General features: G+C 42.6%; 1 protein-coding gene across 1 annotated transcript in view; it reads left to right on the top strand.

Moving 5' to 3' along the window:
* Window positions 1-18,373, top strand: part of LOC106596897 (collagen alpha-1(XI) chain) — a 185,012-nt gene that overhangs the window by 69,032 nt on the left and 97,607 nt on the right. The window contains exons 8-12 of the mRNA XM_045714451.1: window positions 5,183-5,485; window positions 7,688-7,750; window positions 10,024-10,065; window positions 11,741-11,803; window positions 17,299-17,373. Coding sequence (XP_045570407.1) covers window positions 5,183-5,485; window positions 7,688-7,750; window positions 10,024-10,065; window positions 11,741-11,803; window positions 17,299-17,373 — 546 coding nt within the window. The remainder of the gene's footprint in view (window positions 1-5,182; window positions 5,486-7,687; window positions 7,751-10,023; window positions 10,066-11,740; window positions 11,804-17,298; window positions 17,374-18,373) is intronic.

The following is an 18,373-nucleotide window of genomic DNA, read 5'->3' as shown; positions in this document are numbered from 1 at the left end:
GAACCTCAGATGACATCAAAGGAAGCGTATGATGTGAAATGACAAAGATGAGCCAATTTAAAGCATGTTGGATTATTGCAACAGCTGAGCTGCCAGACAGAGGGACATCAAACGTTTTATATGGTGGTTTGATGTATGTGGCATATGGAATGCTGGAACGCCTGCCAATACCACATGATGTGTGATACGACTTCCTCATGTTATATTCTGGTGAGAACGTTTCCCGTCTTCATTCATTCCAATTTGGGTACAATCAAATGGCTAGTGAATAATGAGGCAGAGTGTATTGTATTGTCAAAAGAGATCGCTTAAGAATTTAGACTTTCTACAAGCAGGGGGAATACAACGCAGGTTGTCTTTATTTGGAAAAAAAACCCTTTTTTTTGGACTCTTGATTCTAAGCTCACCATCCAACGAGTCACCATCCAATTAACAAACGACAAAGTCCTCAGTTTGCGATCTCCAGGTTAGCTTACTAGATATTACAAATATCAAAGAAGAAACAGTCTTGGATGGTCTTCTTAATCTCTACCATCTTCCTTGGAGTCATCCAAACCCTATGTGGCTTTTAGGGTGCGTCCCAAATTATACCCTATTAATTATTGGTCTCTGGTCAAAAGTAGCGCACTTTGTAGGGAATAAGGGTGCCACATGTTTCTACAGTCCCCTTTTGATATCCATCAGAAACAACACTTCAATCTGATCTTGATATAAAGAACTAGTAAAACTCTGCCAGCTAATGAATTGCGACCAACGGGGTTCATATAAACTCAACTAGTAAAACTCTGCCAGCTAATGAATTGCGACCAACGGGGCCGCATCCCATATCCTCTTTTTTGTCTCCAGTTTCCTGTAGTTTTCCCAACTTATTTTGAGCTAAACCATCACATAAACTCAGTCATTAATGAGAGACATCCTGGGGTAAAGTTATTAATGAGACACATCCTGGGGAAAAGTTATTGAGAGACATCCTGGGGTAAAGTCATTAATGAGAGACATCCTGGGGTAAAGTTATTAATGAGAGACATCCTGGGGTAAAGTTCTTAATGAGAGACCTCCTGGGGTAAAGTTATTAATGACAGACATCCTGGGGTAAAGTAAAAAATGAGTGGCATCCTGGGGTAAAGTTATTGAGAGACGTCCTGGGGTAAAGTCGTTAATGAGAGACATCCTGGGGTAAAGTTATTAATGAGAGACATCCTGGGGTAAAGTTATTAATGAGAGACATCCTGGGGTAAAGTCATTAATGAGAGACATCCTGGGGTAAAGTTATTAATGAGAGACATCCTGGGGTAAAGTTATTAATGAGATACATCCTGGGGTAAAGTCATTAATGAGAGACATCCTTGGGAAAAGTTATTAATGAGAGACATCCTGGGGTAAAGTTATTGAGAGACATCCTGGGGTAAAGTTATTAATGAGAGACATCCTGGGTTAAAGTTATTGAGAGACGTCCTGGGGTAAAGTCAAAACAATATGTATGCAAAGCAACCAATGCGTGCCAAATGTCAGCATTACATGATGTTACCTTTAAGGGGGGGGGTAACAGCACAACACAACCCAGGACACGACTTTCATTAAAAGAGACAAGTTTGAGGACGACGAGAGACAAACGATGGTATTTTCAGAGACAAACCATGTCCCAGTTTTATAGACCTGTGACAATGGAAATGTCAGAATGATGTAGACAGCAACAGAAACGGGAACTTCATAACACGGAAGAGACATTCTTACCGCTCTTCACTCAACAACTCATAAATCTATTGTTTAATCTGGAATGATGATCTAAACACAGATCCGTTTTCTGTGAATCAGATTCAGCCTACATCTTGACAAAAAAAAAACCTGTTTGATGGAGAATCTCCATTGATTTTTTTTATATCATTTTTTTGTCCTAGGCAGAATAAGCATAATCTATCTCTGTGAAACCCTTCATTTTAATCTGTTATAACCCTTGGTCATGTTTTATGAGTAAGATTTGTTTATTTGTTTGTCTTGTCAGTATGCTTTTGTGGGAATGTTCTGTGCAACGTTTTTGAATATCACAATAATATTCTTGCAACATTAAGGGAACATAATTTAAATGTTGTATGAATGGTACCCAAAACACTAAGGAACCTAATTTAAACGTTGTGTGAATGGTACCCAAAACACTAAGGAACCTAATGTAAACGTGGTATGAATGGTACCCAAAACACTAAGGAACCTAATGTAAACGTTGTATGAATGCTACAAAAACACTAAGTGTCCAGTTGAGCTGACATTCAGATAATGTTTGTATCAGGGTGCATAAAACATTGATTTGATGTTGCAGGAATGTTGACAGAACAGACTTACTGAATTGTTTAAAGGTTCCCAGAACATTTCATTAGGTTGTGAGAACAGTGTGGATACATTACAAGAGATACAGGACGACGTTCATAGCATAGTTGTTTTAGGTTTAACATAATATTCCATTGATGTTCATGCAATATACATTTTACCTTGTCTTGGAGGTCCTCAGAACATTTTGAAAATGTTATATTGAATTGTTATCTAATATTATCATAACATTTATTAGCATGTAAATGTGTAGCTCCTTAAAGCAGATTGGAATACATCGCCTGTTATGTTTCTCTCCAGATGTAATGGCAATTCACATTTGAGGACTGTATTGTTGGCCCACTGCAAGAGGATATAGACAGGTGATATACAGTATTCAGACCCCTTGACTTTTCCCACATTTAGTTATGTTACAGCTTTGTTCTAAAATGGATTACATTTTTAAAAATGACCTCAGCAATCTACACACGATACCCCATAATGACATCACAATACCCCATAATGACATTACAATACCCCATAATGACATCACAATACCCCATAATGACATTACAATACCCCATAATGACATTACGATACCCCATAATGACATCACAATACCCCATAATGACATCACAATACCCCATAATGACATTACAATACCCTCATAATGACATTACGATACCCCATAATGACATTACAATACCCCATAATGACATCACAATACCCCATAATGACATCACAATACCCCATAATTACATTTACATTTACATTTAAGTCATTTAGCAGACGCTCTTATCCAGAGCGACTTACAAATTGGTGCATTCACCTTGTGATATCCAGTGGAACAACCACTTTACAATAGTGCATCTAAATCTTTTAGGGGGGGGGGGGGGTAGAAGGATTACTTTATCCTATCCCAGGTATTCCTTAAAGAGGTGGCATCGGAATACCCCATAATGACAAAGCAAAACGTTTTTTAGGCATTTTTGCAAATGTATAAAAAACTAAAACAGAAACACCTTATTTACATAAGTATTCAGACCCTTTGCTGTGAGGCTCAAAATTGAGTGCAGGTGCATCCTGTTTCCATTGATCATCCTTGAGATGTTACTACAACTTGATTGGAGTCCAACTGTGGTAAATTCAATTGATTAGACATGATTTGGAAATGCACACCTGTCTATATAAGGTCCCACAGTTAACAATAAATGTCAGATCAAAAACCAAGCTATGAGGTCGAAGGAATGTTCTGTAGAGCTCCAAGACAGGATTGTGTCGAAGCACAGATCTGGGGAAGGGTACCAAAAAATGTCTGCAGCATTGAAGGTCCCCAAGAACACAGTGGCCTCCATCATTCTTAAATGGAAGAAGCTTGGAGCCACCAAGACTCTTCCTAGAGCTGGCTGCCTGGCCAAACTGAGCAATCGGGGGAGAAAGGCCTTAGTCAGGGATGTGACCAGGAACCCGATGGTCACCAACAGAGCTCCAGAGTTCCTCTGTGGAGCTCTGTTAGGCACCTAAAGACTCAAAGACCATGAGAAACAAGATTCTCTGGTCTGATGAACCCAAGATTGAACTCTTTGGCCTAAATGCCAAACGTCAAGTCTGGAGGAAACCTGGCACCATCCCTTCGGTGAAGCATGGTGGTGGCAGCATCATGCTGTGGGGATGTTTTTCAGTGGCAGGGACTGGAAAACCAGTCAGAACAGAGCAAAGTACACAGAGATCCTTGACGAAAACTTGCTCCAGAACGCTCAGGACCTCAAACTGGAGCGAAGGTTCACCTTCAACAGGACAACAACCCAAAGCACACAGCCAAGACAATGCAGGAGTGGCTTTGGGATAAGTCTCTGAATGTCCTTGAGTGGCCCAGGCAGAGCACGGACTTGAATCTGATCGAACATCTCTGGAGAGAACTGAAAACAGCTGTGCAGCAACGCACCCCATCCAACATGACAGAGCTTGAGAGGATCTGCAAAGAAGAATGGGAGAAACTCCCCAAATACAGGTGCGCCAAACTTGTTGCGTCATACGCAAGAAGACTCGAGGTTAAAAGCGCTGCCAAAGGTTCTTCAACAAAGTACTGAGTAAAGGGTCTTAATACTTATGTAAATGTGATATATCTGTTTTTGTATTTTTATAAATTAGCTTACATTTCAAAAAATATGTCTTTGCTTTATCATTATAGGTTATTGTGTGTAGATTGATGAGGGGGGAAAAAAACAATTTAATCAATTTTAGAATAAGGCTGTAACCTAACAAATTGTGGAAAGAATTCAAGGGGTCTGAAAACTTTCTGAAGGCACATGTCATTCTAATTTAATTCATTTGGACAGCAGTAAATCATACAAACACAGACATATTTTTTTTTTCACTTTGATATTAACAATCTCAGCATGTAGGGTTTGGCCCTGCATTTTCCAGGTCTTTTATCCTCTGCGCCACCAGGGAAACTTTCTTTCAACATATTTTTTCAGTACATAACCATGGCAGTATGGTCAATCAGGAATTCCCTGCTTCCTTTTTTATCCTTCTTAGACGTAACTAACCCAGGGAAATACTGGTAACTGGGTTGTTCACCATCACTTTACCCATCCTCTTTTATATGCTGCGTACTTCTGGGGCCCATATTTACAAGTTATCCAAGACTTTTGAGTGCTGATCTAGGATCACTTTTACTTTTCAGATTATGGAAAAATAAGACAGGTGGGACCATGTTTTAGGTCACCTGACCTAATGACACGGAGCATCTGTATTAAACCAATGATGAAACAAACATTTTTTTAATTAGAAACATTAACCAATAGGTGAGCTATTCCTCTCTCTAACCTCAACCCTCCGTGTCCCCCCCCGCCCCCTCCTCACATCGACCAATCAGAACTACGACGAGGAAATAGTCGACGATTACGTCACCGGCGTGGAGCAGGTCGACGCCGACTCTACGGCTGCCACAGAAATCGGCTCTGATACCAAAGGTCCCGACCCCGGTGCAGAATCGTACGATTTTAAGGAGTACGATCTGAAGGAATACGGTGATATCAAAGAGATTGATACGAAACAGACGTACGAGTACGGTGACTATGGCGACTACGGGACCGGCGAGGCCAAACCTACCTCCTTCCCGACCTACGAGGATGAGTTTGGGCCGGGCGTACCTGCTGAGACCGACACAGATAGTAGTGTAAGTAACTTTTTATACTCATCCTGAATATACACATCTCAGAGACCAGTACATCTGCGTCTATGAGGCCTAACATAAAACCTACTCAGGAGCTACTTCTGGAGGTACATGATACTACTGTTGGCTTTGGAGGAGTGTCTGTGATTAGGGATATGTACCACACAGCGAGGCGTCGATACTGAATGGAGATACACATCTCACTTTGTAACAGTCCCTCTTACTCTCTCTGTCTTTCTGAACTCCCTCACTCTCTCTCTCTCTCTCTCGTTCTCTCTCTCTCTCTCGCTCTCTCTCTGTGTCTGTCTTTCTGATCTCCTTCACTCTCTCTCTCTCTCTCTCTCTCTCGTTCTATCTCTCTCTCGCTCTCTCTCTGTGTCTGTCTTTCTGATCTCCCTCACTCACTCTCTCTCTCTCGTCCTCTCTCTCTCAATTCATTTCAATTCAAGGGGCTTTATTGACATGGGAAACATATGTTAACATTGTCAAAGCAAGTGAAATAGATGATAAACAAAAGTGAAATAAACTAAAAAAATTAACAGTAAACATTACACTCACAGAAGTTCCAAAATAATAAAGACATTCTCTCTCTCTCTTTGATCTCTCTAATACACACTTACTCTATCTCTGTCCATTTCTCTCAAATAAACATGTCGGCCGTGCTGGCAACTCAGACACTCCCTAATGACCTCATGACCTTTAGGATTGATCACAGTTTAGAGACCATATCTATTGACCACTGTAGCCATTTTGTTTCCAGTCCCACTGTAGCCATTTTGTTTCCAGTCCCACTGTAGCCATTTTGTTTCCAGTCCCTCTGTAGCCATTTTGTTTCCACTCCCACTGTAGCCATTTTGTTTCTAGTCCCACTGTAGCCATTTTGTTTCCATTCCCACTGTAGCCATTTTGTTTCCAGTCCCACTGTAGCCATTTTGTTTCCAGTCCCACTGTAGCCATTTTGTTTCCAGTCCCTCTGTAGCCATTTTGTTTCCAGTCCCACTGTAGCCATTTTGTTTCTAGTCCCACTGTAGCCATTTTGTTTCCATTCCCACTGTAGCCATTTTGTTTCCAGTCCCACTGTAGCCATTTTGTTTCTCGTCCCACTGTAGCCATTTTGTTTCCAGTCCCACTGTAGCCATTTTGTTTCCATTCCCACTGTAGCCATTTTGTTTCTAGTCCCACTGTAGCCATTTTGTTTCCAGTCCCACTGTAGCCATTTTGTTTCCATTCCCACTGTAGCCATTTTGTTTCCATTCCCACTGTAGCCATTTTGTTTCTAGTCCTATTTCTTCCACAGTAGTGGCGGTCAGTACTGTTTAAGATGAGGGAGGACAATAATTTTTTTTCATGAACACGGCCTTATTTCTATTACAGCATATTGGATGACTGTCATTCATTTTCCATTCATCCAGCTCAATGTAACCGTGATAAGTTTAGGTTACTACATGATACTCTAATTTTCCCTATACCAATCATGAGGTTGCTACAACCTAGCTTATGAATGAAAGGTTACAACGTTTCATCATGAATTCCTCCTGTGTGAAGTCATTTTGTCAACAGTATCAGATGTCCAGGACCCTCGCTGTGTTCAGTTAGTAGGTGCATCCCAAATGGCACCCTATTCCCTATAATAGTGCAGTACACGTAGGGCCCTGGTCAAAAGTAGTGCACTATAAAAAAGAACACAGTGCAATTTGGGACACAACCCGTGTGTCATCTTCAGTGGCTTTGGAAAACGAATGAATATCATTCGGACCAAGACTCAAATTGTGGCTTCTTACGAACCAATTCTTGTGGTTAATATTTCCTACGTAGGCTAAAAGAAAACGTAGTATTTAGCATTTAGACTTATTAACAAATGTTCCACTACCAGGCACAGACAGGCACTCAGTATTTTGAGGGGTCTGGATCTTTTCTTAGCTCTTTTACTGTTGGATGTGGTAGTGTATTAAATTCTCTGAATCCCTGGTAAAACGAGGACACCCGTTTGGGTAGGCCCGTCCCTTGCTGCCATGGCTACTTCACCTCTGATTGGTTTTAATTCACACTGCTGGTGTTTGTGACATCAGCTTAGAACCTGGTGATGCTGCCACCCCGCCTACAGAAGGATTTTCTTTGGGAAATACTGACGTTTTTTTCCCCCCTGTGTTTTGTTGACAACTCGCAGTATTGTATTCTGATAGGATGTCTCTGTGGTGTTTTCAGATGGGAGGAGGCAGATATGGTGGAGAGAAAGGAGAGAAGGGAGAACCCGCCATCATTGAACCCGTAAGTCGAAGGCAACATGTTTTATCACTACTGTATAACTAGGTATCAATGATGCATCAGCTAAAACTGGGGAGTTAACTTTGCCATAAACAGAATATCTGGAGTTTCTCTTGCTTCAGCTCAGTCCCACTCCTTGTTTCCCGACTCATAAACATGATACATTGTATAACCACTGGGTTTTATCACTACTGTATAACTAGTTATTATCACTACTGTAAAACTAGGTATTATCACTACTGTATAACTAGTTATTATCACTACTGTAAAACTAGGTATTATCACTACTGTATAACTAGTTATTATCACTACTGTATAACTAGGTATTATCATTACTGTATAACTAGGTATTATCACTACTGTATAACTAGGTATTATCATTACTGTATAACTAGGTATTATCACTACTGTATAACTAGGTATTATCACTACTGTATAACTAGTTATTATCTCTACTGTATAACTAGTTATTATCACTACTGTAAAACTAGGTATTATCTCTACTGTATAACTAGTTATTATCACTACTGTAAAACTAGGTATTATCACTACTGTATAACTAGTTATTATCACTACTGTATAACTAGGTATTATCATTACTGTATAACTAGTTATTATCACTACTGTATAACTAGGTATTATCACTACTGTATAACTAGTTATTATCACTACTGTATAACTAGGTATTATCACTACTGTATAACTAGTTATTATCACTACTGTATAACTAGTTATTATCACTACTGTAAAACTAGGTATTATCTCTACTGTATAACTAGTTATTATCACTACTGTAAAACTAGGTATTATCACTACTGTATAACTAGTTAGTATCACTACTGTATAACTAGTTATTATCACTACTGTATAACTAGGTATTATCACTACTGTATAACTAGTTATTATCACTACTGTATAACTAGTTATTATCACTACTGTATAACTAGTTATTATCACTACTGTAAAACTAGTTATTATCACTACTGTAAAACTAGGTATTATCACTACTGTAAAACTAGTTATTATCACTACTGTATAACTAGGTATTATCACTACTGTATAACTAGTTAGTATCACTACTGTATAACTAGTTATTATCACTACTGTAAAACTAGGTATTATCACTACTGTATAACTAGTTATTATCACTACTGTATAACTAGGTATTATCACTACTGTATAACTAGTTATTATCACTACTGTAAAACTAGTTATTATCACTACTGTATAACTAGGTATTATCACTACTGTATAACTAGTTATTATCACTACTGTATAACTAGTTATTATCACTACTGTATAACTAGTTATTATCACTACTGTAAAACTAGTTATTATCACTACTGTAAAACTAGGTATTATCACTACTGTAAAACTAGTTATTATCACTACTGTAAAACTAGGTATTATCACTACTGTATAACTAGTTAGTATCACTACTGTATAACTAGTTATTATCACTACTGTATAACTAGGTATTATCACTACTGTATAACTAGTTATTATCACTACTGTATAACTAGGTATTATCACTACTGTATAACTAGTTATTATCACTACTGTAAAACTAGTTATTATCACTACTGTAAAACTAGGTATTATCACTACTGTAAAACTAGTTATTATCACTACTGTATAACTAGGTATTATCACTACTGTAAAACTAGTTATTATCACTACTGTATAACTAGTTATTATCACTACTGTAAAACTAGTTATTATCACTACTGTAAAACTAGGTATTATCACTACTGTAAAACTAGTTATTATCACTACTGTATAACTAGGTATTATCACTACTGTAAAACTAGTTATTATCACTACTGTAAAACTAGGTATTATCACTACTGTAAAACTAGTTATTATCACTACTGTAAAACTAGGTATTATCACTACTGTAAAACTAGGTATTGATGATGTATCATCAACTGTACTCTGTCTCCACTCTGCCTGTAGATTTACTGCCGTCTCTGAATGCTAATGTATCCATGTTTCCCTCTCTTTTGTCTGTCTTCCCTCTCTTTTGTCTGTCTTCCCTCTCTTTTGTCTGTCTTCCCTGTCTTTTCTATGTCTTCCCTGTCTTTTCTCTGTCTTCCCTATCTTTTGTCTGTCTTCCGTCTTTTGTCTGTCTTCCCTATCTTTTGTCTGTCTTCCCTATCTTTTGTCTGTCTTCCCTGTCTTTTCTCTGTCTTCCCTCTCTTTTCTCTGTCTTCTCTCTCTTTTCTCTGTCTTCTCTCTCTTTTCTCTGTCTTCTCTCTCTTTTCTCTGTCTTCCAGGGGATGCTGATTGAAGGACCCCAAGGAGGCCCCGGCCAAGCTGTGAGTATCACGTTCTCTCTTTGCCTCCCTCTCTCCCAGACCTACTCTCTCTCTCTTTGCCTCCCTCTCTCCCAGACCTACTCTCTCTCTCTTTGCCTCCCTCTCTCCCAGACCTACTCTCTCTCTCTTTGCCTCCCTCTCTCCCAGACCTACTCTCTCTCTCTTTGCCTCCCTCTCTCCCAGAGCTACTCTCTCTCTCTTTGCCTCCCTCTCTCCCAGACCTACTCTCTCTCTCTTTGCCTCCCTCTCTCCCAGACCTACTCTCTCTCTCTTTGCCTCCCTCTCTCCCAGACCTACTCTCTCTCTCTTTGCCTCCCTCTCTCCCAGACCTACTCTCTCTCTCTTTGCCTCCCTCTCTCCCAGACCTACTCTCTCTCTCTTTGCCTCCCTCTCTCCCAGACCTACTCTCTCTCTCTTTGCCTCCCTCTCTCCCAGACCTACTCTCTCTCTCTTTGCCTCCCTCTCTCCCAGACCTACTCTCTCTCTCTTTGCCTCCCTCTCTCCCAGACCTACTCTCTCTCTCTTTGCCTCCCTCTCTCCCAGACCTACTCTCTCTCTCTTTGCCTCCCTCTCTCCCAGACCTACTCTCTCTCTCTTTGCCTCCCTCTCTCCCAGACCTACTCTCTCTCTCTTTGCCTCCCTCTCTCCCAGACCTACTCTCTCTCTCTTTGCCTCCCTCTCTCCCAGACCTACTCTCTCTCTCTTTGCCTCCCTCTCTCCCAGACCTACTCTCTCTCTCTTTGCCTCCCTCTCTCCCAGAGCTACTCTCTCTCTCTTTGCCTCCCTCTCTCCCAGACCTACTCTCTCTCTCTTTGCCTCCCTCTCTCCCAGACCTACTCTCTCTCTCTTTGCCTCCCTCTCTCCCAGACCTACTCTCTCTCTCTTTGCCTCCCTCTCTCCCAGACCTACTCTCTCTCTCTTTGCCTCCCTTTCTCCCAGACCTACTCTCTCTCTCTTTGCCTCCCTCTCTCCCAGACCTACTCTCTCTCTCTTTGCCTCCCTCTCTCCCAGACCTACTCTCTCTCTCTTTGCCTCCCTCTCTCCCAGACCTACTCTCTCTCTCTTTGCCTCCCCTCTCTCCCAGACCTACTCTCTCTCTCTTTGCCTCCCTCTCTCCCAGACCTACTCTCTCTCTCTTTGCCTCCCTCTCTCCCAGACCTACTCTCTCTCTCTTTGCCTCCCTCTCTCCCAGACCTACTCTCTCTCTCTTTGCCTCCCTTTCTCCCAGACCTACTCTCTCTCTCTTTGCCTCCCTCTCTCCCAGACCTACTCTCTCTCTCTTTGCCTCCCTTTCTCCCAGAGCTACTCTCTCTCTCTTTGCTTCCAGAGAGAGAGAGAGAGAGAGAGAGAGAGAGAGAGAGACCAGAAAGGCAAAGAGAGAGACAAAGAGAGAGACAAAGAGAGTGAAAGAGTGCACGAGAGAGAGAGAGCTAGAGAGAAAGAAAGAGAGAGAGAGAGAGAGAGAGAGAGAGAGAGAGAGAGCTTTGTCTCTATGAGGTTGATCAATTAAATGTGGTAGCAGTTTGGTAAGCTAGCTCTGCTGTAGTTAACGTGTGTGTGTGTGTGTGTGTGTGTGTGTGTGTGTGTGTGTGTGTGTGTGTGTGTGTGTGTGTGTGTGTGTGTGTGTGTGTGTGTGTGTGTGTGTGTGTGTGTGTGTGTGTGTGTGCGTTCACAGGGCCTGCCTGGTGCCCCAGGCTCCCAGGGTGCCCCTGGCCCACATGGAGACCACGGTGACAGGGTAAGTGAGCTGTCGCTGCTCAGGAACTCCCTTTGCACTTCCTGCTGTTGGAAATAGGTCATTCCCTCATTACCCACCACTTCCTTTAACTCTCTGACTATCATTTTAACCCATCACTATAGCAACATATGCAACTCAACAGTTTATATATAGCTACCACAGCAAATAGTGTAAAGGCTATTCCGAGTGTGGTTGGAGAACTCTGGCTCATGGAATATACAGTACAACCCTCATAGAATATACAGTACAACCCTCATAGAATATACAGTACAACCCTCATAGAATATACAGTACAACCCTCATAGAATATATATAGTACAACCCTCAGCACATTAAACCAATACAACTATAGCGGTTTAGAAATACCAAAGAATGGAATGTTAAGGGAGATCTAAGTGAATGGAATGTTCAGGGAGATCTAAGTGAATGGAATGTTAAGGGAGATCTAAGTGAATGGAATGTTCAGGGAGATCTAAGTGAATGGAATGTTCAGGGAGATCTAAGTGAATGGAATGGTAAGGGAGATCTCAGTGAATGGAATGTTCAGGGAGATCTAAGTGAATGGAATGTCCAGGGAGATCTAAGTGAATGGAATGTTCAGGGAGATCTAAGTGAATGGAATGTCCAGGGAGATCTAAGTGAATGGAATGTTCAGGGAGATAATCAGTGAATGGAATGTTCAGGGAGATCTCAGTGAATGGAATGTTCATGGAGATCGAAGTGAATGGAATGTTCAGGGAGATCTAAGTGAATGGAATGTTTTTTTAAGAGAATACCAAGTGTGCAAAGCTGTCATCAAGGCAAAGGCTGGCTACTTTGAAGAATCTCCAATATAAAATAGATGTTGATTTGTTTAACACTTTTTTGGGTTACTACAGGATTCCATGTGTTATTTTATAGTTTTGATGTCTTCACTATTATTCTACAATGTAGAAAATAGTAAAAAAATTAAGAAAAACCCTGGAATGAGTAGGTGTGTCCAAACTTTTGACTGGCACTGTATATTTGGGAGAATGTGATTGTTAGACCCCTCAGGCCAAGTCCGACTAGTCTGTCTCCTCGGACCGTGACTAACATAGCTGACTAACAATGAATCAGCATTCCACTTACTTCACTGATTCTTAGATGACAGTCTATTCATAGTAACAGTATATTATGATAATGAAGACATTAGTTTAACATAATAAACACAGAGTTTCAGACAGACTGGTCTTGACAACAAGTCATCCATCTTGGTTTACAAAGAAGAGAAGCCAGCAGATATACCTATAAAGGAAATCGTTTCTCTGTATCCTGCTCCTTTCTGCTCCTTTGGCTGGTTTTGTAGTAGAGCCCCACACCTTCATACCATGGGGAGAAAATAAGTCAATCAGGCACGGCTTGCTACTGCACGGGGGAGGAGAGAAAGAGGGAAGAGTGGAGAGAAAAGAGGGAAGGAGGAGGGAGGGGAGGAAGACCGAGGGGCAGGCCCGGGAAACCAAATAACTCGGATTACCCTCAACAACACATAGTTGTAGAACTACCTCCCTATTCCCTATAGTCCCTGGTTAAAAGTAGTACACTATATAGGGCATAGGTTGCTATTTGGATCACTGGCTGTTTTTTTCTCTATGTCTCAGTTTCAAGGGGCCTTAAGCCGACCTCAGACCCTCCAGCAGCACATCAAACAATAAGGCACCCTTAGAGTGTCAATGTACTTCTTTAGGGCTGCACTGGACCCTGGTCTAAAGTCGTGCCCTATATGGGGACTACGGTGCCATTTGGGACACAGCCCTGGGACTGTGGATCTGAGGACATTTAGTTTGATTGATTGACACAGAATAAGTGGCCCCTCTTTAAGAAGCTGTAGTACGAGTTTTTCCCAGAATGTGGTGAATCGACCCCACTCCCCCCTACACACCCTACATTGTCAATTGTAAATAAGAATTTGTTCTTAACTGACTTGCCTAGTTAAATAAAGGTTAAATAAACTTTATTTTTTAAATTACAAATAAATGGGAGTAGGACGACTTGAGACCTAACCTTAGAATGCCCTCGAGGGAAGACACACCCACCAAGCCCACCTCAGCAGAGGCAAACGTCCCTCTCCTCTCCTCTCCTCTCCTCTCTTCTCCTCTCCTCTTGACACAAAAGCCTTTTTGTTCCAGTAAGGGCAGAATGCTCAGAAAATATTTGGCTGATCCTGGATCCCTCCACCCCAGTCCATCGTTCCCTCTCCATTTCCTCCCAGGAGGAGTTAGCCTGACTGAGAATTGACAGGCCCATTGAAATTGACCCGGTGCTGGTGGTTCTGAAGTTTGGGATTTTTGGAGAGAGCAGGGTCTCCCTAACACACACACACACACACACACACACACACACACACACACACACACACACACACACACACACACACACACACACACACACACACACACACACACACACACACACACACTATACCCAAGCAAGGACTATCCTTTTATCAGCACATTTCTCACATAACCTCGCCTCCTCTCTCCCCACCACACCCTACCCCACCCAATGATGTATTTATATATACACTAGATGACTGATAGATGGTGCTGTGTTGAAGCCTCCATCTTGGTATTCCCCCACCATTTATAAATAATATTTTGGAATCGATGCATTTATTAATGTCTACAGTACATTTGTTTTTGCCACATGTATTATACTACAGACACATTAATGTGTACTTTTAAATCATTTTATGTGAGCTAAACATACAAATAAAAATGAAAACAGATATTACAAAAAAAGTATAATTCTTCTTATTGTCACCACTACAATGTTATTGTCCCCACTACAACAACAAAAATACTTAAATAAATTGACTACTTCTTCTAGGGAGGGCCAATATGACCGACTGGTGGTTTCAAAACCTCTCATTGGCCAATACATAACATCGGCAATCCAGAGTTGACATACTGTACATGATTGACCCCACCACAGCCCCCCTACCCCAAGCCCCTGCAGTACCACTGTGTGTTGACTGGGGGGGGGGCAGTAAGGAGTCTATGGCTACGTTTGGAATGGCACACTATTCACTATACAGTGCCCTACCTTTGACCAAGGCCCATAGGACTCTGGGCCTATAGGACTCTGGTCAAAAGTAGTGCACTATATAAGGATTAGGATGCCATTGTAGAGTTAGCCTTATGTAGCTCTCTGGATATCCCTCTGGATAAGACAGCAAGGCAGGCAGGCAGCCAGCCAGCCAGTTAGGCTGTCAGGCAGTCAGTCCGGCAGTCAGTCAGAGAGGGGAAGCAGTAACACATGGGAACAATTTGACCCAGCCGAGAAGAGCCCAGCAGAGCGCGTCTGAGACAGACAGAGACTAGATCAGAGTGCGTGACCAGCTTGCTAAAGAGATCATGCCCTGGTCTGGCCTGCTAAAGAGATCTATCCCTGGTCTGACCTGGCCTGCTAAAGAGATCTATCCCTGGCCTGGCCTGGCCTGTTAAAGAGATATATCCCTGGCCTGGCCTGTTAAAGAGATCTATCCCTGGCCTGCTGAAGAGATCTATCCCTGGCCTTGCTTGGTAAAGAGACCTAGCCCTGGCCTGGCCTGCTAAAGAGATCTATCCCCTGGCCTGGCCTGGCCTGTTAAAGAGATATATCCCTGGCCTGGCCTGCTAAAGAGATCTATCCCTGGCCTGGCCTGGTCTGCTAAAGAGATCTACCCTGGCCTGGTCTGGTAAAGAGACCTAGCCCTGGCCTGGTCTGCTGAAGAGATCTATCCCTGGCCTGGCCTGGTCTGTTAAAGAGATCTAGCCCTGGCCTGGCCTGCTGAAGAGATCTATCCCTGGCCTGGTCTGCTAAAGAGATCTAGTCCTGGCCTGGTCTGCTAAAGAGATCTATCCCTGGCTTGGCCTGGCCTGGCCTGTTAAAGAGATCTATCCCTGGCCTGGTAAAGAGACCTAGCCCTGGCCTGGTACAGAGATCTATCCCTGGCCTGGTAAAGAGATCTAGCTCTGGCCTGGTCTGCTGAAGAGTTCTAGCCCTGGCCTGGTCTGGTAAAGAGATCTAGCCCTGGCCTGGTCTGCTAAAGAGATCTAGTCCTGGCCTGGCCTGCTGAAGAGATCTAGCCCTGGCCTGGTCTGGTAAAGAGATCTAGCCCTGGCCTGGTCTGCTAAAGAGATCTATCCCTGGCTTGGCCTGGCCTGGCCTGTTAAAGAGATCTATCCCTGGCCTGGTAAAGAGACCTAGCTCTGGCCTGGTCTGCTAAAGAGATCTATCCCTGGCCTGGTCTGGTAAAGAGATCTAGCCCTGGCCTGGTCTGGTAAAGAGATCTAGCCCTGGCCTGGTCTGGTAAAGAGATCTAGCCCTGGCCTGGTCTGGTAAAGAGATCTAGCCCTGGCCTGGTCTGCTAAAGAGATCTAGCTCTGGCCTGGTCTGCTGAAGAGATCTATCCTTGGCCTGTCCTAGCCTGTGAAAGAGATCTAGCCCTGGCATGGTCTGCTAAAGAGATCTAGCCCTGGCCTGGTCTGTTAAAGAGATCTAGCTCTGGCCTGGTCTGCTGAAGAGATCTATCCTTGGCCTGTCATAGCCTGTGAAAGAGATCTAGCCCTGGCATGGTCTGCTAAAGAGATCTAGCTCTGGCCTGGTCTGCTAAAGAGATCTAGCCCTGGCATGGCCCGCTGGTGGAAATACAGTGGATATACTGTGATTTATTATGCACCTTTAGCCTGGACTATTTGTACTAGTAAATAATTTTTTTATGATGATGATGAAGAAGACCTGTTAGTGGTAGTTTTGTGATAACTGCACTGTGATTTACATTACTTAACAATCCCAAATGTGTTTAAAATGACCGTCTTTAAACGTCACACCCCTTAATCCAGAGCGATGTACAGTTAAACCAGAGTGCATTCTTCTTGCGATAGCATATCCAATAAATCATTAGCATTAGCATAACTATTTTCCTCAGTTCTTTATCAACAGCATAATGTTGTGATGATGTGTCTGAGTGCCCACTACATACCTTTACATTGATTTCACAATGCTAATAAATGCAATGTATTTTTGTATGGCTGGATACTAGTTTAAACCCTCTGTTAATTCACAGTAGGAAGTCCCAGCCCTCTGCTCGTCAGTAGTGGCCTGGTAGTAAAAGATCACCATGGCCAAAGATCAAACCTCACCATCTCCTTTACTTTCTCAAGGTCTATGAAATACCCTAAATGTTCTGTACCCACATACTCTTTTCCTCTTTACAGATTTATATCAGTAATCATTTATATGTCCTACGTGATCATGATTAAGAAGTTCCTCCCCCTTGAACTTTGTAGTCAACCAACCTGTCTCTAAATTATTCTATAATAACCAAATGTCTGTCTGTCTGTCTGTCTGTCTGTCTGTCTGTCTGTCTGTCTGTCTGTCTGTCTGTCTGTCTGTCTGTCTGTCTGTCTGTCTGTCTGTCTGTCTGTCTGTCTGTCCTTCTGTCTGTCTGTCTGTCTGTCTGTCTCTGTCTCTCTCTATTTTACATTACCCAGGGTCCTCCAGGGCGTCCTGGTCTTCCTGGTTCAGACGGAGTTCCTGGTCCTCCAGGTACCCTTCTAATGCTGCCAGTAAGTTCCCTCTCTACCGCTCTCCTTCCCTCTCTTCCTACTGCTGCTGCGCTTATAAAAGGTTCCATTTTCATGTTGGTAGTAAGTCTCCTCTTACCTCATCCTTCCTCCCTCTCTACCTCTGTCCTCCCTCCCTCCTTCCCCCCTCCCTCCCTCCCCCCCTCCCCTCTCCCACCTTACATCTGTCCTCAGCCTTATCTTCTATATTGTATTCTATGTCTTCATCAGCCTTCATCATTGTCTAAAGGCCCGAATGCAACCCACAACATATCTGTTTCAACCATGAAGAAACAACTTTCCATCAACCTCCATATGTCCTGGCTGTCTGACTACCAGCTACCTGTTCCCATTAGGTCATATGTAACCTCCAGTCAACTGTGGTGTCTCTGTTTTGGACCGTGAAGTCACCTTGTTTAACACACTTACCTCACTGCATCACCGTTAAGCCCTCAGTCATATAAACCTCAGTCATTCGCCTTGTAAATGTCACTGGGTGCAGTGGACTGGAACCGGTGACTGTGTAACCACTCTGCATGCAGCTCAGCGGACATTTTGGATCTAATGGATATGTCATGGAGCCCAGTGACGGCTTTATACATACCACAGGGCTGCAACTCAGTGTCCATGTTGGATATGGTCGTGTTCCCCTGCTCAGACTTTGCTGACACATGCCAGATAGGCATTTTACGTGTCAGCTAATCACGTCATGTGTTATGGCAATCTGGTGCCTGACGGCACAGTCGGTGACGTGGCACGCAACCATTGGTTGATGCATGCAACGTCGGAGGAGGGGTGGCGTGACCATCGTCTGTCTGGGACGACCAGTGATGCTGATGAACACACAGGGCTGCATAAAGAATATATATATTATATATAAATAATATAGAGAGAGTGTATGACATTTGCCAAACAAAAGGTCCGACCTCAAAAAGATGTCTCATAAAAGCTTCATTTATTTTATTTTGTATTATTCTTTTCACACACAGGGCTGCTCACAGAG

Source organism: Salmo salar, chromosome ssa03, assembly GCF_905237065.1.
Source record: "Salmo salar chromosome ssa03, Ssal_v3.1, whole genome shotgun sequence".
Lineage (NCBI taxonomy): Eukaryota > Metazoa > Chordata > Actinopteri > Salmoniformes > Salmonidae > Salmo > Salmo salar.
This window is presented reverse-complemented; position numbering and strand designations above follow the sequence as displayed.